General features: G+C 43.8%; 1 protein-coding gene across 1 annotated transcript; it reads left to right on the plus strand.

Moving 5' to 3' along the window:
• Nucleotides 1-8509: 8509 nt before the first annotated feature.
• On the plus strand, nt 8510-17911 carry LOC115331261 (putative nuclease HARBI1). Its single transcript, XM_040211253.3, has 4 exons — nt 8510-9521; nt 10052-10471; nt 12961-13200; nt 17637-17911. Exons 1-3 carry the CDS (start codon nt 9136-9138, stop codon nt 13196-13198), a joined length of 1044 nt encoding a protein of 347 aa, XP_040067187.1. The 5' UTR covers nt 8510-9135; the 3' UTR covers nt 13199-13200; nt 17637-17911.
• Nucleotides 17912-20048: the final 2137 nt, after the last annotated feature.

Consider the following 20048-nt stretch of genomic DNA (forward strand, 5'->3'; position numbering starts at 1 on the left):
GAATAATTTTCAAGCAACACACATACACACCTTTCTATTTCTATTGCATTGAAATATGGAATATTGGCAATTTATGCAAAGGAAAGGCTTTGAGAACCATTCCGGCAGCAGGCAGAGTCATGATAGACTTTATATGGGAGGCCCCGACAATAAAAGCCTAGCTTGAGCCACGCCAGTACAAAACCGTCTACTTAATAGACCAATTGTAAACATGTATCCAGAAAACTAAACCACTGCAAGGTGTCAGATAAACTACCTTCGCTGTAATAAAGAATACACATGTTCAATCACTACTTAAAAAGCCCTACATCAAGTTTAGTAACAAAATACAAGGCTACTGACATTTGACAAAAATTCAGATGCAAAATAAAATGTGTATTTCATGTCTTTAGACTACCACAGTCACTCGTACATATGCAGCTTTAAGCATCGACTAGAAGAGCAACGCAACCTTATGTACTCCATAAAATGCTGTGCATTGCGTGTCTCCATAAAAAAATTAAGGTACCACAACATGTCTCAGAATAAAGCAGTCCTTGCTGACCTGTTTTCATTAAATACAAATGTTCTTAATCCCTGTTCATAAAACACAGTAATCCCTACACCCAAGTTAACATACAAAGCTATATCTATATTACTTTGGATGGAAAAATATATTGTCTTTAAGATATCACAGCCACTAATACATATGCAGCATAAACACTGACTAGAAGAGCCCACAGGCTCCATGTTAAAAAAAAGGGGGTTGTGACTAAGCTGAATCTGTGTAATTTAGAAACAACTGAAGTTCACTTTTTTTTTTCACAGTTTGAAGAGCAGAGTCAATTTCTTTTATGCGCTCGAGTACTTTGGGCAGTTTAGAGTTCACATCTCTTAGCAGGAGGTGTCCACTCCCCACCTTGTGCGTGTCCTTAACTGCCTCACCCTTGCTTATGAGTTCTTGTGCACTCAGTAGAAGTGCTTTAGAGAAGACAGTTTGAACGAGACTGAAAATGAGATGTAACTGATCAGGCGCCGATCCCTGCGGGGCAGGCTGCCTTCTTACGTGACAAAAAGCCCACCAACTTCTCTCTACCCTACCACCCCCCCCCAACCAGATACACCTATACCCGAAACTTATACGAGTAGGGTGGCTATAGCAAGTTAAGGTACGTTCTTGACAGGAATCGGCAGCGCGGGAGTGTTGTTCGGCATTTCTGATGTCACCCCCACTCCTCCACGCTAAAGGAAAGAAACAAAAAAGTGTGTAGCACTGCCAATTAACCAACTCGCTTAAGATCGCGGGTATTGTTTTCGCTAGTGGTCTGACGGCGGGAGACAACACACGACAGCGTGCACATTCGCGCACACAATGATGGTTTTGGTTTCGTTTTTATAAGACAAATTGAGCTCGAGAACGGATGTGCCTGTGCTCGCGATTCTTCACGGATAAGCGTCCAAATATGGTAGGCTACCAAATAACAGGTAAAGCTAGTAAAGACCACTTACTCCTGCTCATGTTAGTGGCCAAGGTAGCCCACCGGTGCCGAGGCACCAACTCCCACGATCACGGCAAATCGGGACCACGGGCAACTGCATGCGCGCTCCAACCGCGCCAACCAACTATGCCCGAAACCAAACCGATGTGTTCGTATATCAAGCTCTTTGTAGTAAAAAACGACATCGCACTCTCGAATCTCGATGAACTAAAATCGGCGCCTCGCCCTGAGGTTAGACATGGTTCGGAGCCCCAGTCGAGTTGGTACGAGTCACCCGCAGTGACACCTAAGCAAAAGTACACACCACATGGTGGCCCGTGGCCAACCGTTTTCCGCTAAATTTAGAGAAAACACTAAAAACAAAAAAAAAGTTGAAACTGGCGTTTTGGAGCAGGCTGGCGCAGGGAAGTAAATTGGCGCAGGGTGGCGCAATTGGCGCAGCACTTCCACCCCTGCATATATTGGTAATTCAAGTTTGGTGAAGTCTCCAGCTTTAACGACTTTTATCACACCCTTTGGAAGGTTCAACTTTAAAACAATCACTTTGGAAATATTACTCGCTTCAGAATTTTTGCAAAAGATGGTTTTGAAGTTTTTGGGCACTCTTGAAGGTGTTATATATGGAACATGGACAATGTTCTTATCAATGCCAGCACTCAACAAGAGCATTATGACAGACTGCGGCGACCTCTGAAATAGATTCAAGCAAAAGGAATGACTCTTAAGACAGAGAAGTGTGAATTCAACGTTCAAAAAAAAAGTTCCTAAGCCACATCACTGAACATGATGAAACTAGTCCAGACAATGCCTAACTCAAGGCCATCAATTGACCTGAAGCCTCCTTCAATCTTCACAAACTGAAGTTTTTTGTGGTAACTCACTGTTCTTCCAGTGTAATACGTAACATGTGCTTTATAAGAACCAACTGCTCTAAAACCATTAAAAATCAAGAATCTTTCTAGTACATATCTGTTTTGCATAAAAATGGGCTGGAATATAACCACCAAAGTAGAGGTGCATAAAATTGTATCCCTCAAGTTGCTAAGCTAGATCAAACAATTTTTTAGCTGCTTGGCCTGACTTTAGAATGATGTCCTTAAAATGCAAAATATTTTTTTGAATTCGTGACCTCATACCTTATTTTAAAGGGCATGGGAAGGAACCACAGAAAAATCATTGGTATCCAGAGCCTAGAAAGGTGTTTCAGTTGCAAAAGCTTATACATTTTTAAATTCAGTATAGCTCTTCACATAGGTTCATTACCAACAGAGCTCCGATTACCAATATCTGGTGTATTAGACAAATGTTAAAATATTGCTTAGTGGACATTCTTGATAACACATAGGTGAGACAAACAATGCTGCGATTAAATGTAACATGAAGAGTATAGTCGAGTAAGAACTTTATCATCACGAACAATGGTTTGCTACTCTCGGGGATTTAAATTAGCAGAAGCAAGTAATGACATGAAAAGTGGTGGAAGCAGTACTGGGTCCTTTCCGTTTTTTGCTTGTGCTTATAGCTTTTTCTTGCTTCTGTCTTTTCTTTCTTGTATGAGCACCATTTGTCCGGTAAATTATGGCACCGCATTAGGTTGTGCAGGTTTCTCCATCCCATCAATGCCAGCCTTTTTTTGTTTTTTGTGAGGTCTGCTTCCATCACACTTTTTTGCTGGTGACAAAGGTGACACTTTCAAATTTACCCTCCTGTGGCTATCATGCATAGTATTGTCAAATCCAGAAAAGACCCCTTGATTTACATTTTCCTTAAGGGTCTACAACTGTGTTATGGAAGTACTGCTAGTGTTCTGGGAACAGATCCTCGACTGTGATGGAGGTACTTAAACATTGAAGCGCAAGCCTTAGCTGGAATTTCTTTGCACGGTGATTTCAGGCTTATTCATTAGTGTTAATAAGATCCTTTACCGTAATGACTGGGAAGTCACTGATGAAACTAGATCTTTAACCAAGTGGTAACAAAGAGTGGAGATGAACCTCAAAATGCGCTGAGCCAAAAACCGATCAAACAAGCCACTCTGTTATGTGGGTAACATATCACATTCAGTATTACTCTCTGACGAAGGATATCCAGGAAAAAGATGGAAACCGTCTCCAAGGGTATCTCATTATGCAGAGAAAATAAAGACCAACAAGATGAATGTGGCTATTCTTCATAGCAATCCATACGACACAGCCATTGTTGGGTACAGCTAGCTCCGACGGATTTCCTGTGAAATGGCTGCCTCAAGTTTTATCTCAATTGCCACGATGTAAATTTGCTGCGTAGTTGTAAACCATATAACTGATGTAATGACAAAGTCATGTTATAGTAACATACTAAGTTCTTTGAACCCACGGATGCAACACTGGCGATGAGGTTGGGATCTGTTGTTTAAAGAAGCATGCGATTGGGAACATGTATGTAAAGGAAGACAAAAAAAAGTTCAGAGCATGAGTGCCATAAAGACAAGTGTTTCAAGTTCCTCTAGGCTTCAAGTCTTTTTCACACACCTCTTGATAATGCGACATGAAGGCAGCTACTGTGCTCTGCAACAGGATTCTATCGTCTCCGAGGCCAAGACGAAAGTACTCCAGTTCAAAGAAACCTCATATAAAAAAGCAGAACCTTCCACTAAGCCTGCTCTTTGAATGGGATCAGCGATGGCTCCGGCCCTTCAGCCTCCCAGGCCAGCAGCGAGCCTTCCTTCTTCAACCCATTCACTGTCAAACTACAAAGTTGGATTTTTGGAAGCCAAACGACTCGAAGCGATGGATTACCCAGTGGGAATGCTACCAGATCACCTCTAGACTCCATTTCAAAAATGCTTTGACGAAGGTAAAGACATTCCTGTACGCCGTGGGTAAAGAAGCGAAAGATGTTCTCACGTCGCTCAACCTGTCAGAAGCAGAATTCAACGACTACTGCATAGTGAGAAGGAAGTTCAATGCCCACTTTACTTGGAGCGTAAATGTCGTCTTGGAAAGTGAAACTCAACATAAGAAAGCAAGAACCAAATGAGACAGCAAAGGCTCTCATTACAGCCTTACACAGACTGGCAGATTCCTGAGACTACACACCACTTCGCGAGGAGCTCACCTGCTGCGATCATTTCATTGTGCACCTTCTAGACAGAAAGCGGAGCGAGAAACTCCACCTCAACGCTAAGCTCGCTTTTCAAAGCACGATGGCTGTAGTCCGACCCTAAGAAACAATTAAGCACCAACAGATGGAGCAGTTAAGCAGTAAGAAAGAGTCCAGGGAAATTGAGGAGTTCAGAAAAGCATACTCTACAGCGAACAGCAAGTGAAGGGACCCACAGGTCCAGAACACATTGCAATATCAAGGGCATTGCAATATCAAGGGAACACATTGCAATATCAAATGCCAATGGTGCAGCACCTGGCATAAACCCACAAAAACTCAGCACACCGCGAGAAACAATAAGTTTAACACCTGCAAGAAAGTAAGACGCCTCAAGTGTCTATGCCTCTCCAAGCATGCATCACCGCCTTGCACATCACAATACAACAAGCCAGATTTAAATGTTTCCCTTGGTGAGCTGGTACATGCTGATATTGAGGAACGCTGGTACATTAAAGCTAAAGTCAATGCAAAAGGAGTATGCAGAATCCAGATACTGTTACTACAGACTCGGAGGTGGATTATGACTAGAGTCTGTTCTAACCACTGAGACTGACTAAATGGGAATGAATATTAGAAAACAACTGGCTTCTGGACACTTCTGACCTTTGAGAGGTAGTAATTTTACATTGAGCTATATTGGTGATCATCATCATCGTGCGCTATGGGTCATACTACACTCACAAGATGCAGAGCACAATGACAAAAATTCACAAAATAGATGCCACCACTACTAAACCAAAGCTGCGAAATGTCCGAAATATTGACTGCTGTTGAAGGGTCTGTTATATCCGAATGCATGTTATACAGTGATGGAAGTGCCATTTGACCTTTTGGAGCAGGCCTTGTAGCAGGCAAAATGTTGTTTTGGAGCAGGTAGTGGCCCTTTTGGAGCAGGGTCCGGTATATGTTGGCATTTTGCTTGAAAATGAAATACTGCTGCGTTGCTATATAAAGCCCATCTCTATTATTGGAACACGCGCCTGTCGCCTTTTAAAGACAGGATATATAAAATTCAACAAGGTAAACACAAAAAGAAACATTTTTTTAAATAAAGTTTATCTGCCCGTCAGATAAAAAAAAATAAAATTAAATATGTCACACTGAGTTCTGATGGTACAGGATATTTAGTTTTATCAGCCTGCACTTCTTTTAAGGTATCTGCAGCAGCATCTAACGACCCTCACTGTTGTGGAATGTTTTAGTTCAGATTAGAGTTGTCTTTCGGGCAGCAGCTCAAATATTGCGGTATTCGATATTCGCTTCAAAAATTCCGATTCATTTTCGATGTGCTGGCGAAGTCATGATCGTATCACGGCGAGTTAACCCGTTGAGTGCGCTCCTTGGCATGCACCGACGCGCTGCAGAGAAGCGACACTCGCGGAGCAGACACCGCAGTCACGCGAGTCGCGCAGTGCTTTGTGCTCCGAAAAGGACGGTGAGGCTTTACCAGCACTACATCCAGAGTTTGATGCAACTCAACTATACTTCGTTTCAGCTTCGGTGCTAGCGCAGCCGAAGCTACAAGCGCGCGCATGGAGCCCGTAACGGTGCCCACACTGCACGAGCCCACGCTCGAGTCCGGAATGCACTGAGCATTGGGCTCGCGCTAGCTTTGACTTCGCTGGTAGCTAGCGCACAGGAACAGGGCGGTCCAACACTAAAAACATCCACAAGATCGGCCTTTTTTTTTTTTTTTAAATAGGCTGTTCAGTGGGATAGTTCTTCGCTTAGCCTCTGCGGCTTTGGTCTCAGATGTTGCTAACGTTGTTCCTTTCAATGATGATGATGATAATGCGCCCTCGCAGTTTCGGTTTGTGTAACAGTTGCGGCGCGGAAAACACCGCGGTACCGCCACACGCTCTGATAAGACTTCAATTTTTATTTTTTATTGTTACATGTCATCTCGGCGCAGGCATGGCGCAATAATTCGGTAAAATGACAATTTGGCGCTACATGTAGCAGGATTGCGTCCTTGGCGCAATTGGCGCAGCACTTCCATCACTGGTTATAACAAAAACTGTAATAAGCGAAGTTGGCCCAATGACATAGGCAGGAAGACCAAACAAAATCGGTATGTTATAACCAAGTGTCTGCTGTAACCAGATAAGTTGTAACGAGGTTATACTGTACAATGAAAGGAACAAGAGACAAACCTAAAAGCCTCGAGCGATGACCATTGGAGGAGAGGCGCATCTCGCACCTCTGAAACAAACACCAAAACTGGAGGGTTAAATTAAGTCAACAGCTAAACAGAAAGGACTGGCAGCAAAAGGACAGGCACGCAGAAGCGTAGAAGTTTTGCATGTTGAAAGCTTACATGCGAGAAAGGAACAAAACAAAAAATGACCGGAAGCATCACTAGCCAGGAACAAAAAAAAGAAAACGTAAACACAGAAGGAGTGTACAGAACTCAAGATGTGCTAAAAGGAAAAGCAAACAGAAGAACACAAGGGGAAGAAACAAGCTCGTGCACATAAGAAGGCAGTCTTGGCATAAGCTTACATACACAGGCACAATAAACAAAGGGGTGGCTAAAATGTCCACAATAAATAGAAAAAAAAGACACACACAGAAACAGTGCACAGATTGAAGGAAGTGTCCAGCAAGGAAGCAAATATGATAACAGCAGGGTAAAAGGACAATCTCACATTAGAGGAGAAGTTGCACATAGGCTTACATGCAGAATGTAAAAAAAGCAGTGTGAGCTGCAAACATGCTTAGCAGGCACGAAATAATAAAAACAATTTCAATACAAGAACAATGCTAGAATGAGCGCCATCCCAAACGCAAGAAAGAAAGCAAAGAAGATATGAATGACAACAGGGAGAAAATGGCTACTGATGTCACTGAGACACTAAAACACTAATTCCTCCTGCAAGGTGCTGCCATTGACTTGCTGCCAAATTCTCTGTTCTCAGTTGCCCTAGCTGCAGCCTTGCGACTTTTTTCACGAAGGAAAAGTTGCAGCCGTGCATGGCAGAAGCGCCTGATCAGTTTAGTTTTGATGTCATGGCACTCGGGCAGCACAGCAGACTGGCACTCTGCAGACATCCTTGCTGACAGGCTGTCCAGGATACCTTGTGCACCTACTAAATTGTGCATGAGACTGCGAAACACGCTTTCGCACCTTGCAAACAGTGTGCCTGCAGCCTCAGAGGGGCATGTCAGCGCATTAGGGACATAGTTCTTGAGCCTAAGGAGGCTATGTGCAGGCGTTGTGGTCACCTGAACTGGTGCAGCACAGATGTCGCACGTCACATTGTTCTTGATCCCTGTGTGCACAATGTACCCACAGTAATAGACAAAGCTATTGTTCTCGGGATCAGACATCTGTAGCTCAATTTCCTCAGGCAAAACATCACTGCATGCAGTTGGCACTGCAGTGAGGTCTGCCAGGTCAGTCAGGTAAAACGAGGCGTCGTCCAGTTCGTACGAGCCTGCTTTGGAAGCCTTGAGGTACTGCGACAGGGTTATCAACTTTAGGGCCATCTTAAACTCCAAGGGAGTTGGTATTGGATTGCCCTGTCGCACTACCGAAAACAAGTTTTCCAGGCAGTCTTGCGTGAGCCGGGATGTCAAAACAAAAGAAAATGATTGCTTCTCGATGAGCATCTCCTGCAGGTCTAGAACTGACTTCGTTGAGAGCACTACCCCTGCCTGTACGGGCTTGTATGCCCCATCCCCAATTTTCAGCTGGCGAAAAAGCTGCTGAAACTTGGTCAGAAACTCGATTGCGCTTCTGTAGCTCGCCAGGTTTTGCTTGCTGATAGCAAGGACTGGGTGCCTGCTGCTCATGAGGTCGAACCATTTGTTCACCTGCTCGAAAAACCAGGCTGTGGTGAGGAAGTCCTGGCTCCAGCCGTGGTTCTCCACCAGGGCCCGTTTGCTCGAAGAGCTAACCGCGGTTAGCGTTGGCCAAAGTCCCTAGTAGGTACCGAAAGTACCTAGTTGTACCTACGTTGTACCTACTACGAAACTTTAATGGCTGGACATAAAACAAATCCGTCCTTTATTATTGGGCTGGAGCCTGCGCCACCTTGTGCTGAAAAAAATAAATCGTTATTTTTTTATGATACAACGTTTGCTTTATGGGAACCGTTTTCGGCTAAATCTAGTTGTAACTTGCAAGAAACGTTTGCTCAGTTGAAAAGAAAAAGGATAGTTTCTTTTTTGCATCGAAATTCTTTCTTTCGAAGTGTGGAAGCGTAGACAAGACACCTAGTCAAAGTGCTTTGCAGTTTTCTGTTGTCGTGTTTTGCAAAAAGCAAGTGCGTCGACCGTCGCTTCCAAGTCTGGCAACGCCGTGTGTGCCGTGTCGCGTGCACGGCGTTTGTTTATACAACCAGTTTCGCCTCGTTGCACGCAACGCGCGTTTCTCGTTTTCGGTTATCATCTGAGTTTTCCTGTCTGTATTCTGCCCTTCGACCGACCGACCCACCGACAAACCCTCCGACCGGCCACGGACTGACTGATAAGATTTGCGGACCGATTTCCGACTTTGCTACCGGGCAGAATGTCCAACGCAAGGAATCGCCGACACAGAAGAGACCGCACGGACGCGCAGTACGCAGCGGCAATGATGAGGCGACAGCGTGTGCTGCGGGACCGCCTGAACCCCTTTGAGGATTTCGACGAGGATGGGCTGCAGCAACGGTTCCGATTTGGAAGAGCGGGCATAATGTTTCTCGCCGACACACTGCGTCCGGACTTGGAGCGCCGTACACGTCGTAGCCGCGCCCTCTCTGCGGAGCAGCAAGTGATCATCGCCTTGCAGTTCTACGCAACTGGGAACTTTCTGATCACTGCAGGCGACTACATCCGCGTGCATGTGTCAAGTGCTTCACGGGCTGTGAGGCAAGTCACCGTAGCGCTGGCTCGTCGAGCACAAGACTTCATACGGTAAGGGTCCTTTTTTTTTCCTTTTAATTGTAGTTTGCCAGCCGTATTGAAGTAAAGTAAATACACTAAAAATATATCTGAATTGCTGGTGATAGGGATGTTTTGTAGGTTGCCTTTTTATGGCAGTAATATTCTACCTACTAGTAACTAGCCCTCCCCCCCCCCCCCTTTTCAATAGAAAAAAAATTGATTACGGCCGTAAGCGTCCTACTTGCCCTATTGGAAAGGGCCCGGGCACGCCATTTTTCTGAGAAACCTCAGAAAGCGACCCGTTTGCACTTTTGGTAAGGACTTGCACCGAATCACAGTCACTTTATAGGTCTTGGTAACTGAACAAAAATAAAAAGGGATCCTATGAAAACATGCAAACTTCACTATTGAACAGGTGCTACTGAGGCACTTTACTGCTACCACAAACTTGAAGGGCACAGCCAAAGTCCTTAGCATTCCTCATTAAAAAGGTATTCATAAGCATTGTAGCTGTAAGTTTACTATATGTGGTTTAATTGCTGAGGGGATCAACGACGCAGATGGCCTGACGCTGCGGAGGGGGCAGCCTTGCAGCACAAGTTCTACGACATGGCCGGCTTTCCTTTGGTCGTGGGTGCTGTTGACGGTACCCATGTCCGGATCCAGGCACCCCATGTGCACGAGGAGGCGTACGTCAACCGCCATGGATACCATTCCATCAACGTACAGGTGGTCGTTGACGCCTCTTCTCGGATTCGCAACGTGGTTGCAAGGTGGCCTGGAAGCACCCACGACTCTCGGATCTTCACGGAGAGCGCCTTGGCAGTCAAGCTGGCCAGTGGAGAGTACGACGGCCTGCTGCTTGGTGACAGCGGCTACTCCTGTCAACCATGGCTGATGACGCCATTCCTGTCGCCGTCATCAGCAGCCGAGGTCGCATACAATACGGCACACACGACGACAAGAAGCATTGTTGAACGGTAAATCTAGGCCATATATTGTGAAGGGCACAGAGATATTCATGCAAGACATTTCAAGACGACTAGCTGTCTTGACGTAATATGTGCAACACGTGCATGCTCCTTACGTCTATTGCTATTCTTTATGGCATAAAAATATTCATACAAATTTTTATATTAATCTAACGAAGCATAAGATACCGTGGTTTTATGTAAGCAAGATGAAAGTAGTATCCTGAGATTACGAATCAATACAACTTATAATAGCTGCCTAGGGTTCTGCGGTTTCAGTTTTTATTTTTCTGGAATCGGCATACTTTTTTCGGTTGTTATTGTGAGTATGAAATTTTCAGTTTTTATCGATGAATATTTTTAGTCGAAAGCTTACTGCCTTTTTCCGGTCGATATCTATTGACCAGTTACGTTTTTTTTCAAGCAGGTTTGTCGAGAATGCAGTAGATTAGGTTCATATCTGAGTTATTCGTCAAGCGGAAACACTTGCGGACATGGCAAACGTAACCTTGGTTATACATGTGCTGTGACGACAAATTCTTAATCGCAAAATTTGCAAACGTAATTCTTGGCACGCTTCTTTGTTCTTCACATGTGGAGGACTATTAAAGCTGCTTTCCTATAACCAGATAGCACCTTGAGAGAGGCTGTTTAAACAGCTTCGGTTTTTTTCTTATGCTCCCTACAATAGGAACAGAATGACATTCCATTCCTCCCAGAACAAAAGTAAGACCAAATGGCTTGACAAACAATGAAAACGCTCCAAATCCGCCCTCTAGACGACCACAGCAAACTTGATGGACAAAGGAACGCGAATTGCATCGATGACAAACCCAAATACTTCCTAAAGTGTGCTTCCAACAGAATAGTTTGAAAGCACGGAGATAAGATAGTTGACTACTCGGTCACATGCTTCTATACTCTGTTTACTCGGTCACATGCACCTGTAATGGTCTAAAGTACTGACCATTTAGGTTTAAAATCAAACTTTCGAAACTTACCTCACCACACTTTATTGGGTTTTATCGCTTGAGACTGAAAATGCAGAAACTCAGTTATGTCTTAGGTCCCCAGGACTGGCAATAATGGGGAAAAGCACTAAACTCACCTCAGGTGCCAGTGCTACGCAAGACCCGGACAGAAGTTGATATTTTGTTAATTGGACAAAAAGAAGCATTAATGACAATGGATTTTTTTTCCTAGACACAGCAGTGGAAGTAACACTGTGCCTTGGCACTTTCATATGTCTACTTTTTGAAATGTCAGTTTCGGGCTGTTTAATGGAAACTAACTAAACGTGCTAGATATGTATGTACTCATATTGAGTGTACAAGTACAGCTAAGCTCGTGCGTGCTAAGATGCGTGTGATCCAAAAATAGCGGCACATCGGTGTAAGTCGCAAACAATTGTGTGTTGCTGACCGTCTTGACCGATTGGCCAAGAGTACATGCCTAGCATGACCTATTCTGCTCTCATCGATGGATTTAAGAGTAGTGCCAAGGCATCATTTTGGACAATGTTGAAGTTGAGCATGCAATAACAAGTTTCCACAAATAGTCTCTAGACACCATCTTACACGTCATTCACGACTGATGATGAGTCGCTGCAATCTCAAATGTTCAGGCAAATCTTGCTTGGGATTCCGTTGTGAAAGTGCCATAAGACCCTCTACCAAACCTTTTGCTGCATGCGTCCAGGAGCTTCCACTTGAGTCAGAAATGGCGGTGCGTGGACCACTAACTAATAGGAACACTAGCGGCACAATCAAAGGGTAGGAGTACTTGGATAAGGCGTTATATCAAGTGCTTTACGTCTTACATCTCCCAGACTTACAAGACGGATTCTTATTGATCAATGACAAAAGTAGATGGGTTGCGCTACCACGAACATCTATTCCTGGAGAGTGGAAGGGGAAAGGCTCAACAAGACAAGAGTCTGGCTCTCTTTCTCTTTTCACTCTGTCTCACAATTAACATGTAGAATGAAATTTTGATGGTACTGTATTTGTTGCAGTATAAAGCTTGGTTACAAGTTAATTCTTACAGCGTTGGCAGCAATCAGGTAGCAAAACATTCTAACATATTGGCCTGTGCATATGCAGGTGTTTGGTTGGAAGCATATCCACGAAACCCTTTGAGGATAGCGCTTGAATAAAGCTGCACTTTGCTTGTTGCTTTCTATAAAATACATTGCACAGGCCAACCTCAGGTGACCCCGGATGTGAACGCAGTGTAAAAATAATTCGGAAGGAAAATAAAATGGTATGCATAATGCCCAGCTTTCAATATCCTGGAGCAATGGGCTGGAGCTTGGGCTGGAAAAATTAGGAGGTGTGATATCGGCCACGGCAGCCAATTTGCGATTCAAATTCAGCTGTAAATTTGTCCTTGTTGCGTGTCATCCTCTTGAGTATTTGCGTTCCACGCTGTTGTCCGATTTTGCTATTGGGTTTCTGGGAAGGAATAACATGTGGTTTTGATCCATGCGGTCTGTACAGGACAATCGGCCAACTCAAGCGGAGGTTCCATTGCCTTCACGCTGAGCTCCGAATGGCTCCAGAACGGTGCTGCGACATCATTGTCGCGTGCTGTGCCCTCCACAACCTGGCCAAGAGGTACCCCTGCAGGACACCCGTGGCCGCCATCCCCGCTGAGGTTCCCGTTGAGCCCGTAGCAGCCAACCGTGCTGAGAGCAACGAGGCCCGAGACTTTATTGTCAACCATTTCTTCGGCTAAGTGTAAGTGTCTGGATAGGTATCTTCTGGCTGTCCATTTCTAATGCAAGATGCTTTGTTATGATCGTGGCTATTGCTTTCACCTTTTGTTTATCAGGCTTTGCAGATAATTATAAGAAAATTATGTCAGACAGTTGTCTAACTAGATCAAATAATTGCTTGAAATAATATTTATTGTTTTGCTACTTAAACATCAATTGTATTTTTGGAAACTGCAACAGTTAGGGGCTCAACCGTGCTGCACAGTTAGAAGAAGCCAACAGCTTTGAGATATTGATTAATTTTATTTTAAGCTTTTTTTGTATGATCTAACTGGATGTAAGATTATCATAAGTTCTACCCAAAATAACCCATAAAGGAGTGTGACACATGTGACAAAGCTGAAAGTGTGTTATCAACATGACAATGACATTCCAGCAATGCATATATCACTCTTGCACAGATCAATTTTAGTAGTGCTTGCAGATATCCCACATAGAGTTTCGAAATTTGGATGATAGAAATGTAAAAAAATGATTGATGGACATCCCCTTATACCTGTTGCTTCCATAGCAGTACGTGTAAATTGCAGCATGAGCGACGAAATAAGTAATGAAAAAAAATTTTCTTACTTCCCGCATTATTATTACAAAGCTCGAAATGTGTCATTTGAGGCACTTATAATTAGCTCGTTGGAAAGAGTGTGCTCGAAAAAAATCCCTGCCGAAGCTATTGGTCAAACGGGAGTGCAGTGCAATGTCCAACACTCCTGCAATCGCACGCTGCAGCTCAACTGCTTGTTACTGCTTTGGTCTCCTCCCCATCAACTCCTGCACTCTCGCAGAGCTACAAGCATAGGCACACACGGGCTCTCTTAAACTAATAGATTTTGAATTTGATTTCCGGAGTTCATAACAATGCACTTTTCAAACTTCTAACTAATGACACGAGGGATGCTTCTTCAAATTTGTGCACTTCTTCGCACTCTCTGGAGCTCTCTTTTTATACTGTCATTATTTTTTGTAATACATTTCCCACACCGACGGATGCTTTATGGGAAGTGCTGAAGTCAGCCCTATAACAGACTATGTGTGCACAGTTTATAATGAGGCAACTGAAGAAGACAGTTATTTTCCCATTCAATATCTACAAACTGATACTATTTAATGGGTACAGGAGCATGAATAGGAGAGTATAGTGAAACAATGTTCATTTATACCAATTTCAAAGCTATCAGTACAAATTATATATAGTACCCCATAGAATGTTCATTTTTCAGTGCATACTCATGGTTACTAGCTCATAGGATTTACATAGTGTACGCTTCTGAGTGTTGAGTCATAACACCTTTCACAGGTTTTTCCAACCTGCAAAGCTTTTCTCTTATTTTTCACAAACCTCCTAGGGTTAGTTCATATTTTCTTCATCCTGGCTGGCATGATAACATCATTTGCAAAACATTTATTTTTAGTAGGGCATTGTCCAGAGAGGAGCTTTATTGTACATACTACACTCTCATTAATTCAAACTCCAGAAAGTCACATATTTTAGTTGGATATATATGATACTAGAGAACATTATGATTTGTTACATGGATAGCGATATATACAAAGCAGATTTTGGCCAGTTTCCTCTACATAGCACAGTAGCTTGCTTATAGTTAATGCATAACTATAAGCAAGTACAGGCATAACACATTTGTGAAAGAACTGTGACTAAGTTTATTCATCCGGCAAAAAAGTCGTCAATTGTGGACTGTTTAGTCAGCACATGAGATCTCAAAACAAAATTTTCAATGCCAGCCAATGCAAGTAGCTCTTTACGGGACTTTTCCTTTGCAGACAGAAACTTCCGGAGCTGAGCGATGTGCTCAAAGGCCTCTGCGGCTGTGACAGTTCGTAGTGGGTCATCCATTTCTTCATCGTCATCTTCACTGTCACTGCTGCACTGTGCTGGCATTACTTTCCGTACTATGTCCTCTAATGAGTCATCATGACAAACACACACATCGTCGTCAAGACTAATATAGTTCGCCTGCACGGCGTTCACATTACGTGTTTCAAGGCCAGAAATCATGATGCCAGTGAGCTGTGCCTCGTCCTCGTTGTCGTCTTGGTCATCATTGCTAGTCTTGAAGCACATAATTTGAACGCCGTTTTCCGTTCATGTGTGCCGTTTTCGCTAATTCATAGTTTTTTGTTCTCGCGGCCCCGTTGACTGCGCTTCTTTCCGAGCACTGGTGCACTGCGGAGAAGCAACACTCGCAAAAGCAAGCTCCGCAGGTATTGCTTCTCTGCGGTGCACCGGTGCTCGGAAAGAAGCGCACTCAACAGGGCCGCGAGAGCAAAAAACTATGAATTAAGCGAAAACGCCATTCGAATGAAGTGGCTTATAAATACATAAAAAAGCTTAGCGGGACAACCAAAATTTTTAAACCGGTTTGAATTAACTGGAAGTGCGAAATATCCGAGTTCGAATTATCGCGAGCCTACGTACAAGCAGCAAGTAGATTTCAGCTCCAAAAAACTGTTGTGTTGGATAACAGTGTATTTTTTTCTCGGTTGTATATCTATTCTGTGCGGACAAGTGATCACTTTGTGTTTTTATGTATGTGTGTTATTTCCCACCCCTCCTACAATAATGCCCTCGAGGCGATGAGGGTACTCTTTAAATAAAATAAATAAATAAATAAATAAATAAATAAATAAATAAATAAATAAATACTTAAAGAACAAGGTAAGTGGTGACGATTCAAAGTAATAAGAGTTGAAGACCCGGGGCCCCAAAAGGTGACACACGCAACAAAATGATGTAGTGTTGTGTTTGATCCCTTTTTCTGTTCCTGAGTTTCGGGATATTCTTAGTATGAACTTTTTCGTACATAAGCAGCACACAGTCCATAGGTCGCAGGAGCATATCCAGGCAGAAAAAGCCTTTATCTTAAAAGCAGAAGGAATATTTGCAGATGCAAGTCAGAAAGTGTCTGTGGTCCACTCATCGATTACTCGAACATTTTCTTAAAACACAGAAACTCGACCTTGGTCTTCTGCCGGGAGGCTAATCGTCCTGGCGACCTCCTCTCTTGAGCTGTGACGGGGAGCCGCGTTATGAAAGGGAAACATGTGAAGGGATATAGGAAAGAAGGAATTATACATCTGCCTTTGAGCTTAACCCATATTTTTATTTTAGGTATCCATGTAAATTATGTGCCACCTTTGGGGCGTCGAAAGCCTGGGTGCCATACTGCCAGTATGATATTCTGTTGCTTACTTAACCACAGCGTAAATTATTGCGATCAGAACAACCACGCTGGTCTAGTGTAGGGATAGTCAACGACATGGAAAAGATTGTGTGCAAGCTTCCCTTGTAGATAGCATGCATAAAATAAATGAAGTGTCAAACATACCGTGTTTGCACGATTCTAACGTGCCCCCGATACTTACATGCAGGCAATTTTAGCTCCCAGATATCGAAAAATTTAATTGCTGCCGATTCTACCGCGCAGGTAAAGTAATGCACTTTGAACACCCATAAGTGCAGCTCTTAGGCACTCGTTTCCGGCTTGAGCGGCGTCGCCGTCGCCGTCGTCGTAACCGCCGGTGCATGATGGGTAAATTTCTCCGCTAAATCTAGCGGAAAAACTTCTCCGCTAAATCTAGTGAAAAAATTTCCCCGCTAAATCTAGCGGAAAATTTTCCCCGCTAAATCTAGCGGAAAAAATCCCCCCCTAAATCTAGCGGAAAAATTTGTCCGCTAAACCTAGCGGAAAAATTTCTCTGCGGGGTCATGTGACCTGGGGGTCACGTGACCCCCCTCCCCCTTTGTACCCTTCCCTACTCCTCCTCAAGAGCTGCGCTCTAATTCGGCGTTACAGAGTTGTAAACGGCCTTCACTTTTTTTTTTCATACAACACTTCGCGAGCTCATTGGGTCGCTGGGATTGCGAGGCTACGCAGTGTCGCTCCGTGGTTATCGTTTCCCGTCAGTGTGATGACATAAAGGCGAAAGAACGCGCGATACGGATACCAAAATATCTAATGTAAACAAACGGTCACAAAAGCGATTGGGCTAGCTGCCTTGCGTTTTTCTTTTGAGTTTTGGTTTCAATTGTAAGTGCATCTAATTTTAGGCACCCATTTTGGCAAAAAAAATGTGAGCGTTATAATCGTGCAAACAAGTATGTAGGTCAGAAAAAACGCAAAATATGTATACAACACAGCGACAAACAATGCAAGTAGCTCATTACATGAGTTAATCTTGTCCTAATTGTCTTTTTATCAGTTCAATTTGCAGCTGTGCTCGGGTGGTTTCAAGTCTAATGAGTTCTCTTTGCTCCCTGAGCACTTCCTCCCCTATAGCATAGAAACTCCGTGCAGCATCTGCTGCAGCGAGGGTTGCGTTTGCAGCCTGTATGGCCCCATTTGTGTACTTTCTCTCAAGGAGTATATTCTCATGCTCCAGATCCTGCTGTCGCTCGGCCCTTCTCTGGTACTGCTGTGCAGCCTCACGGGTCCAGCGCTGGTTGTGCTGCACAACAGGAGAGGCCAGTGTTCTCTGTGCTGCGTCGTCTTCAACTGTACTGCTGCCAGATGACGAGGGTGGCGGCGTCGTCACCCTTCCCGTGCAGCTGCTGTAGTGACACGCATGACCAGGAAATTGTTTGAGGTTAAAGGGATACTACAACAAAATTTCGGGTTTCATTTTTTGGTCTATATGTGTTCGAAGGAGCAGTATCACATCGAACACAACAATATCTTGTTAAAAAAGTCACGAAAAGGAATTTTAAAACGAATTAAGCGATTGGCAAAGAGCACCAGGTGGATGTCGCTAACGCCTCGTTTGTAATGCCAGTCTAAGAACCTTGACAGCTAGTGACGGTAACTGTCTCGCCTCCGGCTACCACAATAGAAGAGGGGAAGGAGGAACTCTCCTCTTCCAAAGAATCCTTTTTGTATGTCCCAGAAGTTGCTATTGCCCCCCTACAAGATTATAAAAGATTAACCCTTCACTCAAAATTCGTACAAAAGCAGCCGCTTTGGTGGCTGGAACGACTAGGCCATCCTCTCGACGTCAGCCTCGTCGCAGCTTTGCTCGTCCCGAGACGAACTACGTCACGATTGCGTTGGTTGTCACATGCTCTCCGCTGGCTGTTCTCCGAGCGCTTGTCAGGGTGGGCCGTTTGTAACGAAAACTATAGCCACCAGGTTCAAAATACAAACGTGCGATTGTCATTTAGGGATACAGTGGATCATATTCAACCTATTTTTGAACACGACGGGTATATTTTTAATTTCGTTGAGGTATCCCTTTAACGCATAAGCCTTTACAACGATTATCAGCAAACTTAAAAACCCAGGTCACTGACTGGCTGTGGATGGCAGCCCGAGGTACAATATTGTCCTGCATAAAGCTAATGCTCGGGACGTGTTCCGAGCATGCGCAGTGAGAAAAATGGCAGCTCACAGACGGCTATTGTTGGGCAGGAGTGAACTTGTAAATTTCAGCATAACTTAGCAAACTGCAAGGGCTACAGCTCCAGAGAGCTGCTCAGAGCATTGAAGCAAAGGATTGTGACTAGACACCATACTCGTGCACGTACGTCCTCCGTGACATGATTCTCTCCGTCATCTATCTCTCCAAGTGATGCATGAGGGCTGCAGTGCATGACATTTTTGACGTCACCCTGGATCAGGGTACATATATGTGTGGGAGAACTGAGTGCAACGTGCGGCAACATTAATCCAGATGTGACAGTAACACTTGTCATAATTTTACCACATATGTTGGTGGTACAACAGACTGGAGTGCCTAACCCCACAACTTCGTTTCATTGGCGGTTGGTAGAGTCGCCATATAGACATTTGTACAAGATTTAAAACAAGTAGATGTGGCACACTCACACCAGCCGTCATATGTGATTATTGTGTACCCAAGCACTGTCCGGCTAACTGGGACATTGATACTTTTTCAGATTTTGTTGGCACAGATCAGCATCGAATAAGTCATTGGTGCATTCTCAACTTAATCTCATAAGCATTACCAAAAAAGAATGGATTTTTGCTACGTTAGCAGGCATGTACGAAGATCATGCAAAAACATTTCCACTGACAGTGGAAAAATTTGGGTATTGAGTGACCTGACTTTGAAGAAAATAGGTGATCTCAACTTGAGAGAAAGACTACCATAGCTTTGTTGATTATGATGTAAATATTTCTTTGTAATTTTGTGGTACAAATAGTTTCAAACTGTGAGTTTTACTGCATTTACCCTAATAAATGGTTTCATTGGCACTTTTTCAGCAGTGCAGAAATGGCTAAATATGTGAAGGTGGTGTCCTTGTGCTGTGTTCTGTTCTCTACTGGACAGGTTTTGACTCGTGCTCCTAATATTGTCGTTTTGCTTCATGAAGTTGGTCTCTATGTAAGGGCACGCAGCAGTAGTGTTATGCAACTGACATGTCCACTTTGAGATGGAAAACCAATATATTCTTTTATGACAATCCAAACTGTTCCCTATGCTCATCAATGTTTTCTAGGAGCATGCCAACAATTGGTGACTTTTGATATGCCTTGTGTCTGTGCTCAGTTTCATACCTATCATCAGTGACAGCAGAACATCCCTATCATCAGTTTCATAACTATCATCTTGTGGAAGTACTCATAATGTGACGAGCAGAACAGAAAAAGAATGCACCTTCAGCGCGTGCTCATTCTCTTCTGCTGCTTGTGCATCCTTGTGCTGTCAGGGCTAGTAAGCTGTAACTGGGTGCAGAGCTTCCACTGTACTATCGCCTCCATTGTCACAGTCTACATACAGTGTGCAACGATATCAAACTTGTAGGCGTAAGGGTGGGCCATTCAATTAGCACAAGTA

The sequence above is a fragment of the Ixodes scapularis genome, unplaced genomic scaffold (assembly GCF_016920785.2).
Source record: "Ixodes scapularis isolate PalLabHiFi unplaced genomic scaffold, ASM1692078v2 PGA_scaffold4__175_contigs__length_147842914, whole genome shotgun sequence".
In the NCBI taxonomy this organism is placed as follows: Eukaryota; Metazoa; Arthropoda; class Arachnida; order Ixodida; family Ixodidae; genus Ixodes; species Ixodes scapularis.

What these genes read in the sequence shown, in the direction of transcription:
- LOC115331261 (XM_040211253.3), top strand. Translation starts at nt 9,136, where the DNA reads ATGTCCAACGCAAGGAATCGCCGACACAGAAGAGACCGCACGGACGCG. An exon ending in CGAGCACAAGACTTCATACG is followed by an intron (nt 9,522 to 10,051) that starts GTAAGGGTCCTT and finishes TCAACGACGCAG; the next exon opens with ATGGCCTGACGCTGCGGAGG. An exon ending in ACAAGAAGCATTGTTGAACG is followed by an intron (nt 10,472 to 12,960) that starts GTAAATCTAGGC and finishes CGGTCTGTACAG; the next exon opens with GACAATCGGCCAACTCAAGC.